The sequence below is a fragment of the Adiantum capillus-veneris genome, chromosome 26 (assembly GCF_014529385.1).
Source record: "Adiantum capillus-veneris isolate H3 chromosome 26, ASM1452938v2, whole genome shotgun sequence".
Lineage (NCBI taxonomy): Eukaryota > Viridiplantae > Streptophyta > Polypodiopsida > Polypodiales > Pteridaceae > Adiantum > Adiantum capillus-veneris.
In genome coordinates, this window is record NC_140956.1 from 143,387,152 (window position 1) to 143,405,047 (window position 17,896).

Below are 17,896 nucleotides of genomic sequence, written 5' to 3' on the forward strand. Positions count from 1 at the left end.
ATGCAAGAAGAAGGCATTGAAGAGGTCACTATTTGCAATGCGGTAATCATGCTTTTGTTGTACGCGGATGATGTAGTGCTTCTAGCACACACTTTAGAAGATGCACAAAAGCTTATGGTTGTCCTTGAGAACTTTTGCTTGCATAGTGGGTTGATTGTAAATGAATCCAAAACAAAGGTTATGCTTGTGAAAACCAACCATAAGGAGAAGCCATGCATTGTGTACAACAACGAGACACTTGAAGTTGTTGAGAGCTTTAAGTACCTTGGCCTTGAGGTTCCATCCAATCACAAGTGGCATGAATGTGCTATGCGTCGTTTGGAAGCGGGAAAGAGAGCATATTATGCATTTGAGAACATGTGTAATGCGGGAAACATCAAGTGTTGGGTTCTCAAGAAGCATCTTTTTGATGCATTGGTGACACCGGTTCTTCTTTATGGAGTTGAAGTGTGGGGCGGGAGCATCTCAAAGTCTACTTGGAAAGAGTTTGAGAATGTCCAAAAGCGTTTTCTTACAAACTTTCTCCAAGTTAAGACACAAACACCATATATGCTCCTACTTCTTGAGTCGGGATCTCTTCCAATTGAGGTTATGGGCATGGAAAGGGTTGTGGAGTACATGATAAAGATGCGTCAAAACCCCTCACATCGACTTCCTACAATTGCATGGGAAGCAAGCAAAAAAGTTCAAAAGACGCATAAAAGCAAGATCTTGAGCACGGGATGGATGCAAGACATAAAGAAGTGGTTTGGGAGATGGGATGCATTACACTTGCTACATGATGCTTCAATTGACTCTCAAGTGAATGAAGCTTTTCTACAACGCCAATGTATTACGGCTTGGGAGAAATCCGGTGGGTCACGCTTCATACATTACACCACCTATATTGCCCCCAACTACACAACCATGTTCTTCGCTGAGAGAGGAAACCGTACTCACACTTACATGCTTGAGCCTATTCCCTTGTCCTCGATACGCACTATCGCAGCAATTCGGCTTAGCTCCCATTTCCTTCGATGCGAGATAGGGCGTTGGGGCAATGGATAAGAGTCAAATCGACTGTGCACATTATGCTCACTGCAAGTTCGAGAGTCTGAGTACCACACACTATTAGAGTGCTCAGCTTTTGATCACATCCGACCTTGCTTCTCTCACATTTTCAGCCATAACTTAGACCTACACACTTTCCTCTCCCAGCCAAAGTGTGGGCTCTCCATTGCGACTCTCATCACTACAATTTTGGAGCATCGAGAGTCACTCATCAACCATACACATACTACATCACATGTAACTTTGGTCCCATAGGTCATATTTGACCTCCGAGGACGATAATAAAATCTATCTCTCTCTCTCTCTCTCTCTCTCTCTCTCTCTCTCTCTCTCTCTCTCTCTCTCTCTCTCTCTCTCTCTCTTTCTTTCGGCGGGTCTCACGCGCTCTTATCAACTGGTGTGTCGAATGGTGAACGCGGATGGGAGGTTGGTGACCATTGATGGAAGAGCAAGGAAGTAGCAAAAGGGAGGTTGAGGGGGTACGAATTGCAGTTGAGGTTGAGGGCCGTCTCCATGTCAATGTCATAATCCACTCCCCCCTTAGGCTCATCATCCACTGCTTGTGCTTTTGAACTTGCACCGCATGAAATTGATCGGAAAAAACCATGCCAACCCTCGACATAGTGTGGCATGTCTTCAAATGGCAAGCATAGGTGGTTGCATATAGAGGGTAGCCCTCATGTCAAAGCCTTGACCTAACCCAAAGGTTACGATAGGCTGTAAGGGAACGTATGTTGGAAAATGTAGGCAAGGTGATCATGGGAGCACTCTCTCTCTCTCTCTCTCTCTCTCTCTCTCTCTCTCTCTCTCTCTCTCTCTCTCTCTCTCTCTCTCTCTCTCTCTCTCTCTCTCTCTCTCTCTCTCTCTCTCTCTCTCTCCATCAATGATGTCCTCTACCATAGTTCGGTAATAGTTGGTGTAGCTTACTAATTAAATGCATAGCATGGTTAAACTCTGTAAAGACCGCAGCCTAAGTTCTTACAAACTCATAGTTAACCCTCCGTCCATTCATTGTTTGCATATGATGTGGTCTCTCAAGCTTTCAGATTTGACTTTGTATCACTCTAGATTGTTTGTAAGAACGACAAGCAAAGATTGGGCTTTAGTAGAAAGGACTATTGAAGATATTAGTCAAGATTTTTGTGAAATAACCTTCGTACCATCCAAGTGTGGTAGACTGGTAAATAATTTCCTCCTTTTGAGTAGCAGCCCTTAAGTTCAATAATTACGGGATAGATCTAAGCTTGCTCTAAAGCTTGTGCAATTTATTCCTAAACATAGCCAGCAAACACGTATTTGGACGCTATTTGATCATCATCCTCCATGTCTCAGGATCTTCCATCTTCACTGTCACTTCTCTCTTCTCTCTACTCTACGGTTACGCACACCTTGAGACATTGAACACCTCGCAAAGGTTGCGGTGATAATTGCCAGTGGGGCTCAGGAGACAGATGTGGATAAAGTCTATTGAGTAGCTAGTGTGTACCTATTGCTACTATTTCTACTGCAAGGACAAAGATATTTCAATATTTGCATGGCAATGCATGCTGGGAAAATTTCTAATATGTATATTAGAGGTAGTGTGTAACTACCTGCAATCAAGCCTGCAAGCAGAGTGGATGTCAGCTAGGGGTTAATTTTTAAGCGGGGAGGAGTTGATAGATAGACGTCAAAGGTGCAAAATAGGTATCTATACAATCAACATAGCACTGGATCTAAAGAAAGATGGTGATAGGAGTAGGCAAAGAGATGTTGAAGATGTCTGTGGTTATAATTGCTTGGTATAGCTTTCTAATCACACCCTTACATAATAGAATAGTTTTTGTTTTGCTCTTGAGAAAATTCTCGCATGTCGACATTTGGCCGAGTCCCACAAAAGATGCAGCTTTTCCAGCTTCAAGATGCATGCATCCAAGCCCCTCGTCCCAGGATTACCATCCTGTCAGAAGAAGATAACCAACTTGCCATGACAACACCATTCAAGCTGCCAATGAAGGAAGGTGTTTGTGTGTGTGTGTGTGTGTGTGTGAGAGAGAGAGAGAGAGAGAGAGAGAGAGATAGATAGATAGATAGATAGATAGTTCTATTATTGTCCTGGGAGGTCAAATATGACCTATGGGACCAAATGAACATGTCACGTGGTGTGACTGGAGTTCATAAGTGACTCTCGATGCTCAAAAATGGCTAAAATGAGCGTCGCAATAGAGAGTCCACATCGTGGTTGGGAGAGGAAGGTATGTAGGGAGAGATCATGGCTGAATATATGGAGAAAAGAGGACCTAATGTGGTCAAAAACTGAGCACTCAAGTAGTGTGTGGTACTCACTCTCTCGCACTTGACGAGGGCATAAGGTGCAAAGTCAATGACACTCCTCGCCAGTGCCCCAACGTCCTGTCTCGCAGCGTAGAGAATGGGAGCTAAGACGAATGGAGGCAATGGTGCGGATCGCACTCAACGGGATGGGCTCAAGGATGTAGGAATGGGTTCGGTTACCTCGTTCCGAGAAGAAGAGAGATTTGTAGTTTGGGGCAACGTGTGTGGTGTAATGGCTGAAGCAAGAACCTCCGGATTTCTCCCAAGCCGTGATACATTGGCGTTGTAAGAAGGCCTCATTAACTTGGGAGTCGATCGACGCATCCTTGACCAAGTGACATGCATCCCATCTTCCAAACCATTTCTTGATATCAAGCATCCACCCCGAACTTAGTATTTTGCTCTTGCATGTCTTTTGAACCATTTGACTTGCTTCATATGCGATTCTAGGAAGTTGATGCAAAGGGCTACGTTGTGTCTTACGCATGTACTCCACAACCCTTTGCATGCCCAAGACCTCAATGGGAAGCAATCAGGACTCAAGAAGTAAGAGCATGTAGGGTGTTTGTGTCTTGACTTGGAGAAAGTTGGTGAGAAAACGCTTCTGGACATTCTCAAACTCTTTCCAAGTAGACTTCCCGATGCTTGCACCCCACACCTCCACTCCATAAAGAAGCACAGGTGTCACCAATGTGTCAAAGAGTTAACTTTTGAGAGCCCAACACTTGATCTCTCCTGCATTGCACATGTTCTCAAATGCATAATAGGCCCTCTTTCCGGCTTCCAAGCGACGCATTGCACAATCCTTCCATTTATGATTGGATGGAACCTCAAGGCCAAGGTACTTGAAGTGATCTACCACTTCAAGTTTCTCATTGTTATATACAATGCATGGATTTTCATCATTGAGGGTCTTTACAAGCATAACCTTGGTTTTGGATCCATTCACGATCAGCCCGCTATGTAGGCAAAAGCGTTCCAAGACACTCATAAGCTTTTGTGCATCTTCTAAGGTATGTGCCAAGAGCACTACATCATCGGCATAAAGCAAAAGCATGATCACCGCATTTCCAATCTTAACCTCTTCTACGCCTTCTTGCTGCATAAAGTCAAGAACCATGCATTCCAATTCATCAATGAGTAGCCCAAAGAGGGTTGGGGAAAGTGGGCATCCTTGTTTGACACCAATAGTGCTTGCAAAAAATTCTGAAATTCCATCTCCCATACGTAATCGACATATCACTTTTTGGTAGATGCGAAAGACTGCATGCATAAATTCTCTCGGCACTTGAAGGCTTTGCATACGTCTCCAAAGATTTCCTCGCGGTACCATGTCAAAAGCTTTCTTGAAATCCACAAAGCAACAATACAACTTTTTTCCTTTCAATCGAGACGCTTCCATAAGAACTCGAAGAGTGACAAGGTGATCAATAGTGCTATGATGCTTTCGAAAACCTGCTTGGCCAAGTGCACGTTTGCCATTCTTTTCAGCCCATTCACTTATCTTCATCTCCATGATACATCCAAATAACTTTTCCATTAAAGAACCAACCATTATAGTGCGATAGTTGTTCACATTGTTTACATCTCCTCCTTTGTGCAAAGGTTTGATCCAATTTGCACTCCAATCATGAGGCATGCCATACTGAAGTGCAAGGTTAAACATATCGCATATCCAATATCGTGTTTTCTTGCTTGTCCATTTAATCATTTCAGCCTTGACACCTTGAAGGTCACCTGCCTTACGAGTAGCAAGTTTCTCAAGCGCACGGCATACATCTTCAATGGTAAAGAAGGGAGACATAAACGGAAGGGAGCTACAACACTCCATCTTATCAACATTGGGTTGCTCATAGAGATTCTTACAATGCATATACATATCCTCAAGAGTCAAGTCACCAAAGCTCTCAACGCGCTTGCCTTTTAGATTTTGCCAAAACTTGCCACATGCATGTGCTTTCTCTTGTGCTAAAAGAAGTTGTTTTTCGACTTCCCACCTTCTCCTCTTCTTTTGAACAAGTGCTTTGTATGTGTGTGAACATTCCAAGTAAACTTCCTTGTCTTTGATTGCATCCAATCTTAGCAAGTGTTTTCGGGCTTGACTACATTCCATGTCAAACCATTTCTTCTTAGTGCTACCCTTCTTAGACCTTTTGCAAGACATGTGTTTCACCGAAAAGCATTCCTTCGCACAAGAGAAAATTACTTCTTTGAAAACTTTCCACTTGCATTCTAATGTTGGGCTCTTTTGATGCTATATCATGCTTAACATTTGGTCCACCATATCAGCATATATAAGTGCTCGTTTGAAGTCTAAATGTAGGTACAAATGATTCACATCATGATTGGAAGCTACATGCTTGGGCCGTTTACTACACTTGAGGTCAATACATAACATCCTATGATCCGATTCCGGATTCCATTCACCAAGTGTAAAGCTTTGTATGCATTCTAGAGTGGCTTCTGAGAACAACATATAGTCAATCACGCTAGCACCGTTGTGCTTTCTATATGTAAAGTCATTGGTGCCTTGCCATAGAGATACACCATTTGCAATGAGCATTCCGGTACTATTGCACATATGTAGAAGTAACTTTCCATACTGATCCACTTCTTTTGCATCATTAGAACTTCGATTATACATGTATGAGTCATCCATTCTTCTTGAGACATGCGGCATGTCTACTTGTTGTGTGTCGTGTTGTTGAGAGAGAGAGAGAGAGAGAGAGAGAGAGAGAGAGAGAGAGAGAGAGAGAGAGAGAGAGAGAGACTCTAGCACATCTAATATCCCCCCGATGCGCCCCACTACCCCTAATCACAATCCACTACCTTCTTGGGAGAGACACAGAAAGAGAAAACGTAGTTACACATGATTCTGAGTTCAGAGAGAGAGAGAGAGAGAGAGAGAGAGAGAGGATGGATTCTACTGGAGCACCTCATGTTGCAGACTATCAACAAAAGCAGCAAATGGATGTAAGCTTAGCTGCAAAGGACACAGATGAATGTTTAGCCAACCCTAGTGAACAAAGAACGATGTTCACTATTGGTTGAGTTTTGAGGCTCTTTACTTTCAGGTAGACAATGCAGATCTCTAATTTGAAGGCGGATAATAACGACGCTCTTTAGTGGTGTATGGACGATCGATGCTCTCGGACTGTGGGGTTCCCTGCCTACCTTAAATCATGAATAACAACAACACACCATCCTCGACGTCCATATTGTGGCTTGGGTGCATTCTGCTCCATTGTGGCAGCTGCATGGAGATGAGTGTCATGGCGAGAAGGTTGCTAGGAGTGGAATTAGGTGTCAAAGCATCGACGGCTAGAGCAGACAATGTGCAAGCATTTCAACTGTGCAAGCTACCCAACACCATGGACTTCTCTTTGGTGCCTTGCAACCAAAACACATGCCAAGCAATAATTTGTGCTTATTGAAGCGCTGCACTTGCCCGCAATAATCAGGCGTTGCTGCCTCTTGAGGTTGGCGTGAAGGGGTTGGTGACAATAGCAAGGTGGCGTGAAGGGAAGTGTCTTTGAGAGACTACCAGTAGGAGTTAAAGACGAAGGAGGCATGCTTGGCTATGGAGTTGGACTGGAAGCAGCCGGGCTGGATGGCCTGCAGCACGTTCCGGTCGGCGCTGGGATTGGGCATCACTACTGCATGATAGCCGGCAACTGCTGGGCGGCCGGAGCAGGTGTAGGGGAGGGGCTAAGAGTTGGAGAAGTCGGAGGCATTGCTACAGCAAGAGAGTACGCCGGTGTTGGCGCTTGTGTAGGGAGAGCAATTCACCATGAGCAATGAATTAACGGTGCTGAAATCTACAATACTTTGGTCGACTGTAGCTGGAGAGGGGGTGGACTCCTAGAGTTGGAGAAGGCGTGCACACACGCAGATCACACGTACAACATTCGAGTTGCTCGTTGCTACTGGTATGCACTGCTGCACAACTGGTGGGCTGCTGCTGCACAGTATTGTAACCCCCACTCTTTAGCATCTGCAAGGCCAACGTATAGCTCGCATGCGCAAGGTTGGCCTCGGATAGCAAAAATTTTGGTGCGTTGCAGAGGTCTAGCCGAAATCCGGATGGCTTGATGCTGCAGAGGGGAGAGAGAGATAGAAAGAGCCGTTTGGGCCCAATTTTCAACTTGGGTAGAGCTCACGAAGTTTCGTCACCGAGAGGGAAGCAAGAGAGAGAGGAGCCGTAACATCGACTCTGTGTCTAGAGAGAGGAGTTGTAACACTGTTCTGTGCATTTGAGAGTGCCAGCTTGCAAGGCATTTCAATGTCAGGGGCACGTGGCAAACCGGCGGCAACAGTGGCATAGTTTTCTACGACTTTAAAACTCTCTTCTTCTCTTCTTCTTCTCGCTGCAGTTTCCCTATGTCGCGTTGTTGCAGAACTCAGTGGGACCGGAGGAAGCAGGGATCAACACGTGTCCGAGGGAGGGGGCCGGAATCCCTTCCCCCTTTATCTATTGGTATAGATTGCCTTTTTTGCGATGGTAACTTGTGACAAATTACATGCTGAGCACTAAAAAACGGATCTCAATTGTCAAAAACTAATGAAGATTAGAAAATCTTGAACAATCCAACCAAAATAGACACAAGGGTATTTTGGGAATTTCCTCAAATTAGAGGGGTATTTTGGTAATTTTCCCTACAATTTTTCAGAAGCCGTGTAACGGCCACAGGCGTGCTTTCTCTTTTGATTCGATGGGAGGCTGATGAGTTTATTCATTTGCAATTACACAAGTACCTACCCAGTGGCACAGTGCCTACTCCGAGTCCTATTATATCCCCCACAAGTTACAACTAGGCTCACCACAGAGAGAGAGAGAGAGAGAGAGAGAGAGAGAGTGGCACAGTGCCTACTCGGATTATCGGATACTCCTACTGTCCTACAGGCTACAGAGAGACTCATCACAATGTCTCTCACATGTGAGTGATGGGACATGACACAGAGAGCGTTTTTCGACTTTCGAAATTCGAGTCTCGACGCGCGTCCAATTTTGTCTTTTGCCTGTCCAGACTCGGCCAGTCACTCCGCTCTTTTACTCTCCGTCCTTCCATAGCCCTCACTTTTGCAGTCAACCTGTGGGTCTTCGAGAGTCCCCACGCCCAGACTTTTCTGGCACGCTTGTCTGTCTGCATCGGAGCTTCGGCCTCCACCCAACCCTCATCATCTTCCTTCCACTCCTTTCCACTGGACCACTTAATACTGCTACGCTGCCCAAGGGTAATGTTCCTGTCTCAAGTAATGGCGTTATTAATCTTTTGCCGCAACTTTCACTGTACAGAGATAAGTAGGGGAAATAAGGGGGTCAAAACTTGCATAATCTACACGCCAAATTGATCGTAAGCCAGATTGTTGGTAATTAGGTTTATTCCATCTCTTCTTCCCACAGATCCCTGCAGCAGCTCTGTGCCATACTCCTCTCTATTCGAGTTATCCACCTGTCATATCCCGACTAATGATTTCTTACATTGTACCTATCAGTGTTAGACAGACGGCTAATTTGTAATTATGATAAGCTGCATTAGTATGCGAGCCGTCTAAATTGGATCCAGCAAGCTATAGATTGATGCGATCACAGTTGACAGTCTAAGTTGTTAACTAGTGATCTGGCGCAGCCTGATCGATGTGCAGGGAAGAAATCAGCAGAAATATTACAGAGGGGTTAATTACAACGAAGGAGAGGAGTAAGGAAAAGCCAATTGGATGTGAGGCTCATAAAGACCTCACGAATAGCTGATGGACTTTGGTGCTCAGCAAGAATCGAGCCTGACGATGCCCATACCAATGAACTACGGGTCCATTCACGAATCCTCCAAGTTCAGAATGCTGGGAGGGCCGAGCATACACAGTGGAAGCTCCAGTATAAGTGGTCCACCGGTCTTTCCCAGTTCAGCGGGAGCTCAGCCACTTCGACAGCCTCTTACAGCTCCTCCTCCCCCTCCGCCTCCTCCACCTCCACCAGCTCCAAACACTGCGAATTCTCAAGCTAATTATAAGCTGGTGGAGAATCGCTTGGCCGCGCCATCCACTTCGGCAGGCCGTGCAGGAGCAGTTACTTCTTACACGAGCGGACCATTAACTAGTGTAACGAACTGTAAGAAACCCGTAAAGTACAGACAGTGCTTGAAAAATCACGCAGCTAGTATAGGTGGGCATGCTTTGGATGGGTGTGGAGAGTTCATGCCCAGCGGGGAGGAGGGCAGCCTGGAAGCGCTCAAGTGCGCGGCCTGCGGATGCCATCGCAATTTCCACAGGCGGGAGGTGGAGGGAGTCGAAATAGCTGCGGGTTGCGGCCTCTGTGCATATGGCCCCCACCCCCAACTTCATACCATCAAGGATCATGAGAACAGCAGGAGACGGATCACCGCGCTTGCGGCCCTGCAGCCTCCAGCTCACGCGTCCTTGGCGCTGCCGGCCCCGCCGATTAGCTCAGCAGTAGGCGCTCCCCGCTCTTTGGGCCCGCTTCACGTGCAGGCCCTCCACAGCCCGCCTGACATGCAGACTGGCGATGATCAGTCTCCTGATCCTAGTGTAAGTCACCTGCATAATACGAGCCATGCTATGCTCAGCATGCACCACCATCATCATTTTGGCTCTTCCTCCTTAAAGAAGCGTTTCCGAACAAAATTTAGCTCGGAGCAGAAGGATCGCATGCTCAACTTCGCAGAGAGGCTGGGCTGGCGCATCCAGAAGCAGGACGAGGCTTCCGTTCACCAGTTTTGTGCCGATGTGGGAGTCAAACGCCATGTTTTCAAGGTGTGGATGCACAACAACAAGAACACGTTCTCCAAGAGAATGTAACTCTCTCTCTCTCTCTCTCTCTCTCTCTCTCTCTCTCTCTCTCTCATGAACGGCTCCTTTGAAATACGACTACATATTGCTCCGAGCTGAAGCTGTATAAATATGCATTTGCTTGTAGATCGCCCAGTGAAGGAGGATCAGACGTGGCGTTTCTCGACAATGGGGAGTCATCACCTACCACTAGCAGTGGCATGCAACCATGATCGTTGGCTGCTTGCTCAAGTTTCTCCTTTTCATCACAAACATTGATGTAAGCCTGCCTTCTTTCTCCGTTTCCACTCTCTCAATAGGGGGTATAATTTTGATTTCTGAGAGCGTTATAAATTTATTCATATGCAGGAATGCAAGCTGCTTCGACTGGAAACTTGATCATCAACACAAAATTGGCACCCTCCAGCCCTGATTAAGTTTTTTGTCTTTTCTGTACCATTGACATGCTAAGCTATCCAGCTATATATACTCTTGCATGTTTTATTCTGTCGGCCACATGCGTGCAGTGCGCTCGACGTTTCCCAGAATATATATCGATCAGGGAGCTGACATTGTGTTGCTCTTCGGGTTGCTGAGAGCATCAAGGCACCGTTGAGAAGCGGCACACAGTCGCACAGTGCTTCGTGATCCGTAAGGCGTAATTGCTATTGCTAAGTCTTTTTAAGCCAAGCCATCCTTGACTAAAGTGCAGCAATCATGTGTAGAGAGAGAGAGAGAGGGAGAGAGGGGTACACAATATATGTTGAGGACAGCTTCATCTTCATCTCTGGTATAGCTGAAATAAAAGCCAAACGCTTGGCCAGCATCAACAATCCTGCAAGTTTGCAACGAGGTAATTTTTGCCTTTCGTCTTTGCTCGGTCACTGCCAAGTGCCAACTTCTCTTGGGGAGCGACAATATACCCCGCCCACCTCTGGAAAGAGGTACCACATGTGCCTAAAGCTGATGCGCCAGCGAAAGTACACTCCTTGGAATGATATTTCTCCAGGTTGGGTGACGGACACCATGGTTTTGAAATTTGTGGTGGATCTCGCGAATCGCAAGGGCAGTTTCAAATGGAACCTAATGGGACCTGAGGCTAGGTAATTGGGCCGTCAAATGCACATTTGTAAATTCGAGACATTTGGTAGATTCATGGAGAAAAGTGAATTTGGGGCAATCCATGCTCCATGTCTTGAACCCCGAACTCCCCACTGCGAGCCATGTGCACTAACTACTACGCCCACATCATATTATAACTGTGGGTTGATCAGTAAATGGGGCTTAGTTATCAGTTACATAGATAACTATGTTATATCATAGTTATTTAGATAACTATGATTTCTAAGAGCGGATCCCCACGAGTGGGGGATAGAACCTCTGCCACTCATCAGTTGTTTTGTCCTTTTTGGTAATTACAACCAACGCGAAGCAACATTTTGTCGAGATGGGGCGGGGGTAGAAGGCTTGTTTTCCAACCTTGTTGATTTCGGCAGAGTTGAGACTCATAAGCATCGTTTGCTGACGACAACGGGATGGGATTCTATCCCTGCCCATGCGGATTCGCCCTAACACGGACATGGGAGATGGGATCAAAGGCTCCCATCAATCTAGGGCCTCGACATTAAGCGGGCGTCATACATCTTGTCGCAAAAGTAAACTCGAGTACTCGAGTTTACAAAAATACTTTCTCATGCCTCGATACATTTGCAAGTCAAATTCAACAAAAACATCTACATGCCACAAGTAGCGTGGGTGGGCACATCACTTATATCCCTTGGGTTGTGGGTTCAATCCTCGAAGGGAGGGACGGGGGGAGGGGGCAAGGGGAGCGAAGTAAACTCGGGCATCCAAGTTACTTTGCCCAAGTTTGTACGAGATATAGATGTCCGTGTGAGATATGGGTGAGGGTGACCCAAGCTTCTTTTCTCTATAACTCTACACAAATATCATAGGATTGTGAGCCTCAACAACATCACACATTCTTAAGCAAGAGACACTAATTGTTGAAATTCTTTATAGCCTACGGAGTTGAAGAAGGGAATGGGGAACACACCCAGAACACACACAATTGCCTCGCTATAGCTCAAGGCATTTATATCACCCCTATCCTTTCGGAGGGCGATTTTTTTGAATAGTTGCAATTTTTAGGACTTTGATCATGATGGATCATGATTTTGGTACCTTTTTGGATTGTGGAATTGGAGCTGATCTCTTGAGACAGCCAATTCCAGTGTTAGAAGATTTTAGCTACTAGTGTGAGAAGATTTCAGACAGTAGACTGGACGAAAATCAGAAACTAAACTGGAATTTGGATACTGGAATAAGAATCAGACTTATGTATTGAAAATAATGTTCAGATTCAGATTCAGAATACTGGACGAGAAGTAAAGTGTAACTGGAATATCTGCCATGATTGGAATTACAGATAAAGATTACAGCCAATATGAGTTACAAAGAGAGTACAGCCGACAACACTGCCAATGATTCTCAAGTACAAGTGTAGCCAAAGTGCTAACCCAAATGATAACAATTGCCAAGCCGATTACAATGTAATGGGCCCTATTTATACACTTCGGGTTTACTGTAGTAATTACCATAGTAACTACTAAGTAATTTGCTGTCCATCTCCTAAGAGAGCGTTCCCACATAGTGAAACTATCCAGCCGTCTACATCCTTCCCTTCTTTCTTGAATTTTGGCAAGATTCCAAAATTACTGAAAAATTTCCTTGTCTGATTCTGATGTGAGACTGAAAAATCCACCGTCTGGTTCTGATGTTGGGAAATTGGGCTTGACCACTGACAGAGTGGCCATACAAAGATTGTGAGAGGCAGCTGAAAAGGCCAAGGTAGAGCTCTCATCTCTACCTTCTAGCTGAGGAAGAAAAATCGCCTCTGAATTCTGAGATGGAACTACCCAGTATCCTTCCATTGGACCGTTTTCCATTTGCCCTTCGACATGGAGGGTGCCTGAGAAGTCCCAGTACCAGCATTCTCCTTCTGAATCAATCGTAAATGGCCTCCTGCTCAAACTGATCTCGCCTTTCTGTGTTCATCTCTACTTCATAAGGCGTGAGGGAATGATAGGTTTTGGTGTCAGGATCATAGAGTGTACGCCTGCCCTTGGTAATCCTGGTTCTGGCCAGCTTATGACAATGCGAAGCAGTATGGATCCATCCTTCTGGAAGAGGCTGATTACTTTTGACTCTAGCTTCGAAAAGAATCTCAACCATCTCCCTATACTGTGGTGCTAGGCCCGCCTTAGCTGCAATATCCTTTTCAGACAATTTAGAAGATTTGACAGTAAGTTGCAGCAACTGATTAGTAATCTTGGTCAGGCCTCTGATCTGAATTTTCCACTGACCCATACACATCCGAATCCTATGCATCTCCTCTTTAAGTGCCTGAATATCATTGATTTGGAGAGCATCATTAAACAGCGTTTGCCAAGTCTTCCATTCCACAGTCGATCGCTCATACCAATCCTGAAGCTCATCAGTAATCTTGAAGTATGTAAGGCGATCAACTGGTTATGGATGTTGAGGATACAGTGTTAAAGAATCTTGGCAGGTCCGTCTCTCTTGCTGGAAAAGCATACAAGAGAACTGGAGAATCAGGCACAAATTTTAAAAAATTAAGAACAGCCTAGTTCTCTTGCTGCATCATCTTTTTGGTGATTCTCACTAGCTGGAACACTTTTCGGAGAGCAGTTGCCTGTGCTCCAACTGACATTCTAGTCTGAGGTCCTTTGCTAGTGGCTCTTTGATCCTCAAGAATGACTCTGACTCTCTGATCCAAAACTCCTCTGGCAGTTTGCATTTGCACCAAAACTTCCTTTAGCTGTTCCCTAACATCCTTCATACATCTGTAAGTTGGTTTGTTTCCCAGCAGAAGTTCTAATTCCAGTGCAAGAGAGCGACAATCTGTAGTAGACTGTCTTTGCAAGTGTGGGTTGGTCACTCTCTCTTCAACAGTGAGTATCCATTCAAGAACTCTTTCGAGCAGCTGGACTGTACTGGGATGCCCAGGCAAACGGCAAGCTTCTTTATCATGGAAAGCCGCTGATTTCCAATGCTCCACCATTTCCCTGGCTCCAACATACAGCCTCTGAAACCGTTCCAAATCAGACAGAAGATCATCATCCTCCAGATACTGTTTGGTTATGGAGGCTTGTTGATGTCTCAATTGTCTGTTCAGGGTAATAAGCTGCAAGGAATGTTGAAGATCAGCAACTGATCCCTCATCCTGCACTTCCATTTTCCCTTTAGCCTCCCTACTAAGCTGGGACTGACCAGCTGGCTGATTCCCAGTGTGACTGGGCCGCTGTTCTTCAGTCTGCTGATTACGCGACTGGTGTCCTTCATTATGGCCTTCCTGCTGGCCCTGGGTGTGACTGGCCTCCTTCAGTTGGCCCTGTACCACCAATACCAGGTCCTGGAGGTGGAGATGGCGGTGGGGCATCATCATCATCATTTGTATGTCCTTCTTGGTCATCCTCCTCCTTATCAGCTCCGTCCTCCTTGTCTTCATCTTCCTTGTCTTCTTCTGCTTCATCCGAAGAAGTTTGCTGCTCAATATAATCCAATATGGCTTGATTCATTAGAGCAGTATTATACTCAGTCACTTTGTCCTGCAAATCACTCTGCATACTTTCCATCAAGGACTTCAAATTTTCTAAATAAAAAACAGCATTGCCTGCTGGATTTAGAATTTCAGCCAAGCTGTTATAAATGTATCTTTCAATAAGAGAAGCCTTCAAAGCTGTATGGCGAATGAACAGGGAGTTGAATTTCACCCGTTTCATTTTGAGCATTGTTTCAGCCCATTCTGAAGCTCTCAATGCTTCATTCCTTTGATTCTTGATGATCATTATCTCAGATTCATAGCTTCTTGTTTAATAACTCATTAACCCTTTCTGAATGAGCTTCCAGTACCCTGTGTTGTATGTTCTACTCTTTCCGTGCTTTCTAGAGATTTTGAATATGATCTTTAGCTTCCTTCAATTCAGCTTTAACCTTTTTCACTTCATCTTCTGACCCAGCAGCCTCCACCAGTTGTCCCATACAACTGACAATAGTATTCCAAGAAGACTATATGAGAACTGAACATTTGTCCTTAACCGTAGCTGGATCAGAATCAGTAGGCTCATATATTGTCATTGAAGCCATGTAAGGTAAAGTTGCATAATCAGCTTTGCGTAGCAAAAGATGCCCTTTCAATTGATGGATCTGCATTTGTTGCAACTTGTCTGTTTCACCAGGTGCAGAATGTGTTCAGTATTTGGAGTAGAAACTCCACCTGGCAAGGTCGAAGAGGCTGGGCCCTTGCCTTTGTCCACTTGGCCCTTGCCTTTGTCCACTAACTGGTCTGCTATCTTCTCAGAAGTTGCTGCCTTGGCCTGATCTTTTCCAGAACCAGTAGCAACTGTACTTTGTCCTACTGACTGGCTAGGCAAAGTCTTCTGAGCAGGTTGCTTCTCTGTTTGGCTCACTATAGCTTTCTCAGTATTCACTGTCTTGACTTGGCTTTCTATCTGCCTCAAAAACGCACTGCTCTTTGTCAGTGTAGTCTTTGGCTTCTTTGAACTGCCAGCCTGTTCTTCAGTGGCTTTCCTTTTCAGGTCTGTTGAAGTAGTCTGACTATCCGTTGCTTCGTCGTCTGAGGACAGCTCAATGTTCTACCTGATCATGAACATCAGCAGCAGTGGCCCAATACAGAAATTGCCAAACATACCAAGCTTTAACACTAGGTTGGTAACCTAACAGGACATAAAACTGTCCTTTCAGGGTTTTGAAGAAAACCTCCAAAACCATAGTAGATCCACTCATTTTGTAAAATCCTTTCATGAGGTTATAGTTCAAGGCCTACTACACATGGAAAAAATAAGAAACTTGTAAAAATTCTCATCTTTTGGTCACACCAAGCCTCCAAAGTTGATGGACCAGTACATTTTCATCAAAACAGTCATTTCTTACGTTTTGTTGCATAAAAATAAGATTAGGGATTTTTGTAGGACTTGAGATAAATTCCCTAGTTAACTTCAATAGGTTGGTGATCAGAACATATGATTGCTTCTCACTCACTATTTTTTCTTTTGCCAAAAGAAATAGGTACAAAAAAGTTGAATTTTTACCATTCTGCAAACCTATCATCAAAGTTGCTATAGCCACGCTGAATACAAATAATATATGCATGTTTTCTTAGTTCCCTATTGTCCTTTAGGTTCATAAGGAGCCATGGAGCATGTCAAAAGAATAATACATCTCTTACCAAGGGGAATCTTGGAGACAAAGATGAAGTGCTAAATACAACAAACATGAAAAAACTGGGTTCAACATTATGAGTTGTAGAATCCCATAGAAACTATTCAATATATAGCCAAATTTGATCCTTATGACTAGATATGGTTACTACCTACAAAATGCATGTAGTTGTCACAAGAAAATAACAATATTGAAAAAGCTATACTTGATATACTAGAATGTTTCATTTTCTTTTATAATTGAAAAAATCAACCATCGTTATCTACTATGCAAAATAGGGTAGTAGGTGCCCCAAAACTCAAGGAATATTAGCTTTATGTTACAATATGCGACATAGAAAATCAAAACTGCATTTGGATATCATGAAAGCCACCAAAAAAATCATAGAAGAGCTAAAATTGGCTAAAAAACACGATTTGACAATTTTTGTAATTTGGCCATAACTTACAACTTTAACATTTATTTCTCCCTACAAGCATCAGGATGTGTTGAGGACTACTAAAGATAGTTCTCTAGCATTATAGACCTCACAAACATGAATTCTAGAGTGGTATAATTGCAAAAAGTTGAAAAAAGCCAAAAACAGGACCCGTTGTTTCACACAGTTTAGGTTGTGAAATGTTGTGCAAGGACAAGGTTAAAGATGGAATTGATATTCCAAAAAAATGTCGAGTTTTTTTCAGCTCATGAGACAACTTTCTAGACAGATAGCACCTCAAAATCCATTTTGAAACTCTTGACATAATTCAAGGAAAATGGTCACTTAACAGGACATAAAAGTATCACAGGACATAAAAGTGTCCCATTACCAACCTAGTGTTAAAAACATTTTGGGATTTTGGCTTGGCAGTTTGCTGGAGCACATTGTGTGACAGGATTTGACAAAGGTTAATAGGAACCTTTGGATCCAATATCTTGGCCAATAGCATAGCAAAAAGCTTCTCAGATACATACGTTGGATTGTTCTTAAGACTTACTGCTTCAGCCACAAACCTGTAAGCGGTGGAAGCTTCCAGTCCTGCTACTTGAACACCTTGACCACTTGCCTTGTGCTTACATTTAGCCGCTTCATCCTCCTTCAGGGCTATACTTATCTGCTGTGGAGTTGCCACAAATGGTTTGGGCTCGTTGGGCATCCGGAATGCAAAAGCTATGGTCTCTGATGTCACCGACACCTTTCTACCATTCACCATGGCACTGCCATCTTCAGCGTCGAAAGAATCAAGAACTTGCTTGATGATGTCTGCGTCAAAAGCAATTCTTGTAGCTTGCAGCACAACTCGGAGATCCCATAGTTGTAGCAAAGTCATTGCTTGGTCGGTGAATACATAATGCTGAATTTTACTGTATGGTATGATGGGAAGGCTTGCCTTTGCAGTAGTAACTATGGCTTGGGTTTCTTCAAGAGACTCCTCCATCTTGTCTGAGCGTTTCCTTCTACCCATACACTGTGAACACTGTGCGCTCCTTGCCGCACTGTCGA

The 17,896-nt window shown here is 44.4% G+C and overlaps 1 protein-coding gene across 1 annotated transcript; it reads left to right on the forward strand.

Annotated features, from left to right (window-relative positions):
* Positions 1-8,230: 8,230 nt before the first annotated feature.
* LOC147424300 (zinc-finger homeodomain protein 1-like) lies at positions 8,231-10,843 on the forward strand. Its single transcript, XM_086501775.1, has 3 exons — positions 8,231-10,175; positions 10,298-10,429; positions 10,519-10,843. Exons 1-2 carry the CDS (start codon positions 9,115-9,117, stop codon positions 10,380-10,382), a joined length of 1,146 nt encoding a protein of 381 aa, XP_086357901.1. The 5' UTR covers positions 8,231-9,114; the 3' UTR covers positions 10,383-10,429; positions 10,519-10,843.
* Positions 10,844-17,896: the final 7,053 nt, after the last annotated feature.

Coding starts and splice junctions, on each gene's coding strand:
- LOC147424300 (XM_086501775.1), top strand. CDS start 9,115: ATGGACTTTGGTGCTCAGCAAGAATCGAGCCTGACGATGCCCATACCA. Junction 10,176..10,297: donor AACACGTTCTCCAAGAGAAT/GTAACTCTCTCT, acceptor ATTTGCTTGTAG/ATCGCCCAGTGAAGGAGGAT.